The sequence below is a fragment of the Chaetura pelagica genome, unplaced genomic scaffold (assembly GCF_000747805.2).
Source record: "Chaetura pelagica isolate M959 unplaced genomic scaffold, ChaPel_1.0 scaffold109, whole genome shotgun sequence".
NCBI classification, from domain to species: Eukaryota; Metazoa; Chordata; class Aves; order Apodiformes; family Apodidae; genus Chaetura; species Chaetura pelagica.
The window spans coordinates 1,470,727-1,481,764 of NW_009970725.1; the positions used below are offsets into that span (position 1 = coordinate 1,470,727).

Here is an 11,038-nt window from a genome sequence, read left to right on the forward strand (position 1 = left end):
CTCCAGATAGTTCAACCACACTTGACACATCTTCCACCCAGACAAGTCACTAAATACCTGCAGTGATATAACACAACACACTGAGGGGGACAAATAACTTTTCTGTGCCTGTTGCTTTGTAACATGATGTGCTGTTAAAGAGTTTTCTGGTCTTCTTTGAAAACCAGCTGTACAACCTGGCCTGTGCCTATTGATGGGTCTCTTCCCCTCATCTGCCTCATGAGAGGGGGCTGTCGGAGTAAATTTTTATGAAGTGCCTCACAGAGACTACCTGACATGTGCCTAACTATAAAGCATGGTTAGTATAATAAAATAACTAAAAGGACTTTCACAGAACTGTTTTGCTTTAAAAATATCTTCTCTCAGTGCTCTCTGTTTTAATATTCCCATCTTCTTTCCATTTAATTCTCATCTCATGCCTTTTGTTTCTTTTCATTGGCCCTTCTGGACAATCATTTTTGGAAAAACGTTTTTATATATCTCTTTTTTCCCTCACTCTCTAATAGATACCATCATCTTTTAAAGACCAGCCACTCCCTCCCTCAGCTAAGTACTATCTTGGCAGGCAACTGGAGAGGAGGAGTCTTCTTTAAAAGGCGTTGAAATTGTGTTGTTAAAAAATATATAAATAAAGCAACAAACCTTTCAATCGGGCTTTGAACAATCATCCCTTTCATTCCCTTATGGCCTATTGTGCTTCTGGCTCTTTTATTATTTAGTGTGCATCAAAAAAAAAAAAAAAAATCCAAATGTTTTATGTTAAGCCATTAAGAGTTTATTTGGTTTGAAAATAAATAAATAAATGTGGTGCTCACAGTTGGGACTGTGAGCACATGCACAGTTGTTTGGCAGAGCCAACCTATAGGAGGCACATCAGACGGCCAGAATAAGCTTCAGTGAAAGACCAGAACAAAAGCATCAGCAGCATTTGTTTCTGGTTAAGTACTTTTGCATGAGCCTGACTACTGGAGTGGTTTACCCAGCTTTTATCTGTTTCAAATTCACCTCACTTCCCCCCACCCCTCTGTAGCGTCACCCCCAACTGTAACTCAGGAATTACATGAAAAGAAGGAAGCATAGGATTTTTTAAATTATTTTTTTTTTTCTTTTTTTGAAACGACCTGATGTGAGCATGTGATGGCTTGATATCCAGCATTGCTCCTGAAGTTGTGAGACACTTAACTATATGTTTTTTCATGGCTTGCCTGGGGGCTTTTTTTGTGCATTTAGATTTGGGATTTTTAAAGTTCTGGGTATATTTTGTGAAGATCCAGAAAAAGCATTTTGCTTGTTTCTTTCTTACTTTCTACTCAAATATAGAGCAAATATATAGCAAATATAGAGACTTCTGTTGGTATTATTAAAGAATTAATAGATTGCAAGAGGAAGATGGGAGGAACTTCTGAGACTGAGCTTGACTTGGCTGTCTCAGTTTTGAGACTTAAAAGTAAAACAATCTGACACTCCTTGTTAAGTTGAACGGAGCCACTGACAGTCCAGACCTCAGAAAGCTGAGGGAGAGGTGTACATCTGCAGTCAGGCTCCTAAAGAAGAACAGTGCCTAATGGGTGCTCTTTGATGAATGCAATGTTGCAGGTAAGACATGGAATGTGAGGTTGCAAATGACAAAAAAACTTATAACACATGTAATATCAGGCATATCAAAGCCTCCAAAACAGATATGTACCCACAGCACACACAAAAGAGAACAAGAAACTGCCTTTATGACATTTACACTTTTTTGCTCTTTTTGCAATGACATTGTTGATTTTAATGAAAAAAAAAAAAAAGGCTTATCACTTTCTCTTATAATAGCATGGAAAAGTAGTATGTTCTGAACCCAATTTTAAAATGCTAGACTGCTTTAACTTACAAAGTTCAGTAGATTTCCTTATAAAAGCAAGATGTACCTTTCAAAATCTAGTTATAGGGTGAGTAATCAAGAAGAGAAAATGTCAGATATTTGCACTTAGGCTTAATTTGTTGTAGACCTTGCTCTTGTGTACAGCCTTCTGTGTGCTGGTTCTGACCTGTTAAAAATAGGTACTGGAGCTCAGAAAAGGCTTAAGAGGGAAACTTAACTGAGGTCTTCCCAGTCCATAAAACATGGATTGTAAGCTTTCTGATCTCATGGTGAAAATAACTAACCTACTATAAATATGTGGCAGTATTTTAGTATGCATGGAATGTGTTCCTGAGATATGGATAATTAAGTGGAACAGTGAGGTTATTAGGAATATTTGTATACTGTTCTATAATGTTACTAATATTAATGAGGCAAGAGCATATAATGTAAATAATTAAAAATAATAAAAGAAATCAAGTATACAGAGATCAGTGGACAACTTCTTATTGGTTCCAGTGCTTTTCAATATCTACATTAAAAAGCAACAATAACAGTTGTAGTATCTTTAGCTGTCATGGAGAAGTGAACATATGCATATAAGTAAATTATTACTTTTGAAGAATGGTACTGCTTGACAAGGCACAACTGTAGACTCTGACCAAAGACTGGGTATTTGTTGGGTACTGAGAAGTAATATTTCTTTTCCTAAAAATCCTAAGAGATATGTAGAAAATTCTACTTGCATGATCATTCACCATTCATATTTTAAAGTAATTATTTTCAAGTGCTGATAAAATAAGTGTAGCTAGGTAGTTTAAGGGTTTGTGTGATTCGAGACAAATTTTACAGTTTTACAATTTTAAATTTTTAAAATTTTACATTTTTTAAAGCTGGCCTTTTGTCACCCAATTATTGTCATGAATCACTCAGCTGTTAAAGTATATCAGCAGTTGAATGCCCTTTGTGTCCTACCTGGACACAAATAGTCTCTATTCCTAGAATAGAGACTTGGAATAACCTAGTTCACAAACTTGTAAATAATTCTAAAGGCATTTCACTTGGGATGAGATCAGAACACACATTAAGCTACAGAACCAGACCCCACCAAATGGAAAACAGACTAGTGTTTATTTTACAACATAATGTCACTATGTCTCACATTGTCCTCTCACAAACATACACGACAGCTGTTTTATAACACCTGTCTTTTAGACCTTTGAAAGGATAAGAAAAATATTTACTAGGAAGTTGTAAAAAAAAATAAAATGTGAGCATGGCAATGACTGCCATGTAGATAAGAAAGAAGGATGGTTTGGATTGGATGGCAGAAACAAGATTCCAATGCTGGTCTGACAGTTAAAGACAGAAATTACAAACAGATCAACGAGAACAATTTTTCATCGTTCCACATCTGGAATAGTTGTTGTCTGTGATTTATAGTCAGCATAAAGAAAGAGCACCAGACTGGTTGAGTGTGAGTGGAGGGCAGGGGCTAGTATTGGAAGCACTAGGTCTATATGGTACTTCTCATCGGGAGCTGAAGGAAGTTCTGCTTCTCTGCTATGGTGTGGCTTTGTGTTTAGGTAGAGTTAGAGTGTTCAAAAAATAGATGGGTTTAAAATCATGAAAGTGGACAGAGAGGGTTTATGATTTTAGGAATACTTGAAATTACTGAACTGAAATGCAAAATCTAAAGTTTCTCTGATTTTCAGAGTAATCCAGAATTGTTTTAAGAATCCAGTTGTATAATGAGGCAAAGTCATAAAGTTGGGTCAGAATTTCCTCTTCGAATCTGGGAAATATTTAACACTTGAAACTTAAGTATGGCTTTTATAACTGAGGCATATTTCTTCTATGAACCAAAGCAGAAGACTTCCCTTTAGTCTTTAAATTTTGCTTGGTGTGAACTATGTTAAGGCACTGAGTTTCTTTGTCTGTTTCTGTGATGGGTCTGGAAGAATTAGCTTCTGCTGATTAACCTGGCTCCAGGGTTCCAAATCTAGATCCTTCACTAATTCCTGATGTTCCCTTCAGATCCCTTCTGGGAGAAAACAAAGGTGAGGAAAAAGTCATGCGAATACTAGAGCAAATGCACCCAGTAGATTAAGACTGAAGTTCTGAGATGATAAAGCAAATGTCGCTTAATGTTGAGACAGAGAAAAAGTAACACCCGCCTCCTCCTCTGCACACACACACAACTTGTTTACAAAAGTGCCTTGTAGTGACTGCTGGTGGTGTCACTCCGTCCCATGCCCCAGAGCTATCACCGGGCCTCATGGGAGATGTGACTACAGCATCGGACATGGGACTGTTTGTTCACTCACTTTCTGTGAAGAGAGTTTTGAACTGTGTTTTGAATAGACAGCATTTTCTTTGTGTGGTTGGTAAATAACACAGAGCAAAGTTAGTCAGCAAGCTGCATAGCTTCTGCATTCTGATTCTTTGGAGCCCTTTTGTACCAAGCTTGACAGGATGTTTTTAACAGAATGTGACCTCACTGGAATACCAGAGGTAAGAAAAAGTTACTGGGGCTGTTGGGGAATATTTTGCACAGAGCTGACCAAAAGTACTGCTCTAAAATACCTCTTAGAAAGGTGGTTTCACAGTGATCCAGTAAACACCTTGATCAATGGAAAGCAGTATCTTTCACTCCTTCATAAGTTGTAGGAAGTCTTAATAAGATTTTATGTTTCCCACTCATGGAAAAAGGTGCTGATTTGCAAATTGCAGAATGTTTATGTGCTTGCTGTAGTGTGTGGAGGAAAGGCCCAGTTCTAGTGACAGAACATCAAGATGTTTTCTTTCTAACACAGAACAGAATAAGCAGCTCAGATCCTGTTGTTCATCCAAGTCCTAGAAGCAGCAGTGCAAGAATCGGAGTGGAGGCAAACCCAGCACAGCCAGGAGACAGCGACCTTCTGGACACCTGTACACAATCACCAGGTAAAGGTAAGAAGGAAAAAACCACCAGACCAGCATCAGTGCATTTTCTGGGCATGATGAGGTGTGGGTTTTCACCGCATGCATTCAGACTGGGGCCACTACCTGTAGTTTTGCTTGGATGAGGAGCAGAGGTGCCTGTGGGGCAGCGTGAGCACTCCCTCCCCTTCCTCTGCTGGTCAGTGCCGGGGGATTGCAGCTCCTGGTTTGGGGCAACCTGGACCCTCTTTCCCCAGGTGGGGGATGGGAGGAGTGGGGAAAGGCCTGCTGGTCAGCAGCTCTGCAGGGCTTCCTCAGTGTGGAGCTTGTGAGTCTCAGCACTGACAGGTTTAGGAGGTAGTGGTGCAAGGTGCAGCAGGGGCAAAAGAAGAGAGAGAACTCTGACTGTTCAAAAAATCAGGGGGAGATGATTTTTTTAAAACCCACTCAGATGTAGTTTAGATATTTATTTATACAGCATAAAAATGTTACAGATTTATGCTGAATGAGCTGAGTGATTTGTTTATATTCACAATCTACAGAAGTTTTCTATGAAAAATGAGAAAAGAATGCATTATTGCATGAAATATCTGCATAAAGAATAGGCATCTTGCTGCTCTGAAATGGAATTAACAATATGTGATCTGCTTTACTATGTACACCAACATAATAACAAAGCTTCATTGTTTTTGTAGTCAACAATTGTTATTTTCCAGCCAGTACAGGTGACTTACAGAAAAAAAAAAAAAAAAAAAGGCAAAAATGAAAACTCTTCGGAGTAATGGCTGGAACAGTGAGAAGAAACTAAGTTCTCACTCTAAGTTATTCATAGTTAAAGACTTGCCAAACAAATAGGCCTTTAAAATTGGGAAGTTTTGAGTGCTGCTGACAATGAAAGTGTTCTTCGGTAAATGAGGATAGAAAAGTTTACTCATTTACTTATGACTAACTGGAGTTGGTCTTTACTTTAAGGCACATAAAGAGCTAAAAATTTGTTTTTTTCCTTGTGATCAGTTAGAAAGTGGATAGGTAGAACTTCATTTAGTAGTATTAAAATGCAATGAGCATGTCATGGCTCCTAGTAAGGCAGGGTAATGACTTGAATTTGACAAAGCATTTACAGTTGTACTTTCATAGTGTCAAACTTGCTTCTTTACTTTGATCCACTGGCATGTACCATACATAAGTTGTCAGCTCTTTTCTAATTAGAGCAAATATTTCTTCTGAGAAAACTTACAGAGAGAAGCATGTTCTCTGAAACAGAGGTGTGTCAAATGGGGATGACTGTAGATGATTAATTTATATGCACAACTCTGGTATTTATGAGCAGTAATACCTCTGCTCCTCATCCTGGGTCAGATGCTGGTTATCGTACAGTGTATACCAAACAGCTAATGATGCAGAGATGAGACAGCAGTTAAATAAATGTCATACATTATTCAGTCAGAGAATTCTTCTGAAGTATTAAGATGGAGTTGTCTGATTTTAATCTTTCTACTGCTGTATATAAACTATTAGGGCTTTTTTAACTGATGATTTTTCATAGTGTCTCACCCACTTTAGGTAAACTGCCACCAATAGTTGGAGGCCTGGTAGCTTTTTGATCTTCAATCAGCTGGCAGGTCACAGTTTGCCTTATCCCCTAAATTTGAATGAGAGGGCAAAAATTCAATAAAAGCCATTTAATATTTATGAAAGCTGTGATAGATAAACCAGTAGAGGTCAGTGCAGAGCGCTGAAATGGAAGTGGAGAGCCAAAGCTTTGTGCATTTATGCTCTACTTTAACTCTTTAACTTTTCCTTTAAAATGTGGTAAAGGCTTACAGTGGCTTACAGTAAATATTCCTGTACTCTTCAAAAGATAAAAATAGTTGGGGTAATATGATGATTAAAAACTGCTTAAACAGAGTAATTTAAGCAACAACATGCATTCTGCAGCACGTTATATCTTGCAGACTAATGCTGAAACTCTTGTTTTTTGGAAACAGTCTGTAATATGTATTACATATATTGCAGTAAAAAACACATCTAGCTGATGGCTATGTTGAAAAAAATAGGATAACTTTTAGAAACCAAATGTTCACATATTGAAGTAAAGTAATAAAAGAATTTTTCTCATTTTACATAACAGTTTTGGATAATTATAATTAAGTGTCATTTTAAAGGTGATTTCTTTGGGTGTATACACATATATACAGAGAGAGAGAGAGAGAAGCAGACAGACTCTGTATATAAAGTTGAATTATCTTTTGTTTCACTTTTTAAAGCCATTGTTTGCTCGTGGTTTCCTTTTGTGATTTAAAGCAAGGAAAAGAATCACCGCGTACAGTCTGTGCATGAAAAGGTCCTTCAGCATTTATTAGCTGTAAAAACTCATTTCTAAAAAGCTTCTGTTCAAGCTGCTGTCTGTGAATCTAGAAAGAACAACCTGCCTGCCCCAATTCTCATTCCTTGCACTTAAACTAAGTACTTTGAAAACTATCTTGCTATGAAATTGTAATTGTTGAATATTAAAGAGTTGTCAAAAAAATTGTCACCAGATAAGATGGTATGTTCTGTTTTGATTTCAACACTGACTTACATCTGCTGTCTGTAAGCTTTGGGAGAAATTTCCCAGTATATGCAGAGAAAACAGAACTATCCAATGGGGAAAACTTGAAAATCCCCTTAACTTGTTCTGCTTACCTTTCATGCTTTTCTTCAAACTGATTATGGAGGCACTGGAAACTGTAGCTTCTTTTTATGTGCTTTATCATGCACGTAAAAGTGATAAGTACTAGGCAGAAACTCCATAACTCTTTCTCACAAGCATTTATGTGGTGTGCCATTAGAGTCAGACAGTGTAAGTGTGAATGCAGCTCAGAGGGCTGCAGGGAAGGGATTCCCTGATAACTAACAGCTCTCAACAGTATAAACTGAGGTAGGAAGAAGACAGAGGTGGCATAAACTGAGGTTGCATATCTGATGTTTGGTCTGTTGTTTTTCCATGCTTTTCTCTCTGTAACATCACATCAGAGATCTTGCAAAAGATCTACCTTTATAGATGTAGTGTAGAAGCCAGGTTTTGCCAAAGGCAATGGAAATCCCGATGTTTGGATCAGTGGTGCGACCAAAAGCTCTGCAGTCTTGCTTCAACATTATTTTTCCCCTGTGGCAGAGGAAACACAGAAATAATCTCATTTCTTTCATAACACGGGGTCCATGACATAAGAGTTGGTAGCATGTTAAATGACAATTTCCATTTTGAGTCCAAATTACCAAAGGCTTGGATTCAATTCCATTCAGTTCAGTTCCATTCTTCTTGATTTGAAGGGAAGTGGAGGAACAATTTCTAGTACTGATTTCACTCTTGGCTTTGATTGTGTTTTGAGAAAATACACTTGAATCCAAAAGTCAAACCCAACTTCTTTCCCCAGGTATACTTCTGATGTCTGTAGTATTTTGGCACATAATATTTTCCTATTGCTTTTTTGACAGTTCTCTCTTTTTTTTTTTATTTTTTTATTTTTTATTTTTTTTAGCTAAAAAAGGTGTGAGGAATTGTGTTTTGCTAAGCCACAGCAGAACTGCTTAGAGTAACTGATATGCTTCACTAGCTGTTTTTGGGAGGGAACCCTCCTCCTCAAATGTCTTTCCTGAAAAGTAGTGCAAAAATAGAAGTTAAGGAGGTCCTTAAACTAATAAATGTTCTGGATTTAGCCAGTCAATATTGAAGTCCAAAATTTCGACTGTTTCTATTGCTTCAATTACATTTGTTTACATGTTAAATTTCATTAACATCTAGTCTGTTTTTTTGTTTTGTGTTTGTTTTTTTTCTGTAACATATGGGATATAAACCCCAAAAATGTAGAGAACAAAACTATGTTGCTGGAAATGTGTAGTTCAGTCAAGTATAATGTTATGCTAGAAGTTTGTTATTCTTATCTGTATTCAGAGCTGTTCATTATTAAGTAAGAGAAGGTCTATCTTATCACTGAAGTACTCATTCTCTTGGTAGATTAATGTTTGATATTTTCTTGTTTGTGATATTAAATTAATGCATTCTTACAGGTATAGTAACTTTATGTTCTCATTTTGTCCCTCTTTTCTGATGTCTTTGATTTATTTGTTTGTTCTTTTAAAAAAACCTTCCCTGCCAAGTAGCTATGTGTAGTTAAAATACCCTACCACTGTGTAGCTAGGTTTTATCTTTGTGTAAGTCAGAGATAAATTTCTCCATTCTTATTGTATGTGTGTACAGGGGTGACTTTGAAAATTTTGCCTTACCTGACATGGAGGTATCTGTCATTTAACTGTAAAGCTGTGGATCTGTTTAAGCATGTATCTGTTTAAGCATGTTTGTATCCAGGTGGGAATAGCACTAATTACAATATTAACGTTGTACCTGAGGTATAGGTGGAGTTAAGGCTTTCCAGAAACTGAAAATCTCTTCCTTTTCATAGAAAATTTCTCAGTCGATTTCTCTTATACCTACATATTTCTGAGATGTCAGTATTCACGCTAGCACCTTAACAGTGAAATAAATAAAAGTTAATACAGTTTTTGTAGGACATATTCATGATTATGTTTATAAGCAAAGTCATTTCTGAGGACATTTATGTTTTTAGAAAGTCTCTTCTACAAGCGAATCTTATGTTTGGGTCTCTTACACAGACTAACTCTTTGGTGAACAAACTGTAATACATCAGAAAGACCTTCCATATTATATGCTTGTTATTAGTCAAGAGGATATTCAGAAAAGAATTCACAGAATATAAAATATTTAACAAGTACATAATCTTAACTTTGGCCTTTTGTACTTTAAGAGCAGATCTCAGATTCAATGGTATACACTGGGTTTTTCCAAGACTGTAAAAATACAATTAATAGCAATGTTATTTTACTACATTTTTTGACAATTCTTTGGGGGTTTTATATAGGCCCAGAAAAAGAAACCTGCTTTCCTGAAAATTTTTATCTATGGTTGTTTGGGTTGTTTTTGGTTTGTTTGTTGTTTGGGTTTTTTTTTTGGTTGTTGTTGGTTTTTTTTCTATAATCATAGAATCTTATAGGTTGGAAAAAAACTTTAAGAACATGAAGTACAGCCATTAACCTAACCCTGTGGAGTGCCAACTAAACCTAAGTCATAACTAAACCCCAAAGCACCACATCTACACATCTTTTTTTCAGTACCTCCAGGGATGGTGATTCCACTATTTTTATGATCTCAACAAGTTCATATTGAGAATAATTATTTTTTTTTTCCCTAGGAATTAAGATGTTAGACTTAAGAAAATGTTTAATTAAAATTAGATTGAATATGGACAAAAGTCTTAAAAATATTAACTGTGGTTTTAAATAGCATGAAGCAGAAACACGTCTTTTCCCATGAACCTGGCTCCCAGAAATCTTTTATCTATTATCTCAGTCATAATGTTACTAGTACTGCTCCTACAGAAGTGTTACTCATGTGATCACATGTGCCAAAAACATTCTATTTTGCTAGCAGATTTTTACTACTTCAGAGAAAATGTATGAGTAAAGATTTTCTTGTAGCTTGATGGTGGTGGTAAAGATGACCACAGAGAATGTGAATGGTTATACCTGGTATTTTTATAGCAAGTTCTCTTGCAAAGTGATTTGAGGTAGCATGAATTTTAATTCTTGACTAACCCTGGTAACATCCTATGATGAAACGACTAGATTGACCGGATTCTTAGTTAAGGGGTGCAAGGGGTGTAATCTCCTTTTACTTTAGCAAGGTTTTCAGCACAATATCCCACATCCTCCTCATATTCAAGCAGGATTTTTACTGAGTAGATGGAGGGACTACTAGATGACTAGAAAACTGAATGGCTCATCAAACTCAGAGGATAGTGGCTAATGGTTCATGCTCTGCCTCAATGCCTGAGTTCCTCAGGGGACAGTCAGAAACCCATCCTGTTTAATAACTTCATAAGTGTCTTGGTGGACAGCAGGTTAAACATTGTATGCTGACAGTGTTAAGGCTAACAAAGCACTGGACTGTATCAGCAACAGAATAGCTAGTAGATCAAAGGAAGCTGTTGTTTCCCTTTATTTGGTACTAATAAGGCCACATCTAGAAAGAACACTGCATCCAGATCTGGGTCCCCCCATACTAGAGAGATGCTGATCACTTGGAGCAAGCTCAGTGAGGAGCTACCAAGATGGTTGAAGGCAGAAGCATATGCCCTCTGAAGAGACTCCATGAAAGTAGGGCTTGTTTAACCTGGAGAAGAGATGCCTGTGGGGAAGGGGCAGGGGTGGGGGGGG

The 11,038-nt window shown here is 37.0% G+C and overlaps 1 protein-coding gene across 1 annotated transcript in view; it reads left to right on the forward strand.

Annotated features, from left to right (window-relative positions):
- The first annotated feature begins 4,318 nt into the window (after positions 1-4,318).
- The window catches only part of ST18 (suppression of tumorigenicity 18, zinc finger), a 168,495-nt gene continuing 161,775 nt past the window's right edge, over positions 4,319-11,038 (forward strand). Inside the window, exons 1-2 of the mRNA XM_010006810.1 lie at positions 4,319-4,357; positions 4,660-4,795. Coding sequence (XP_010005112.1) covers positions 4,319-4,357; positions 4,660-4,795 — 175 coding nt within the window. The remainder of the gene's footprint in view (positions 4,358-4,659; positions 4,796-11,038) is intronic.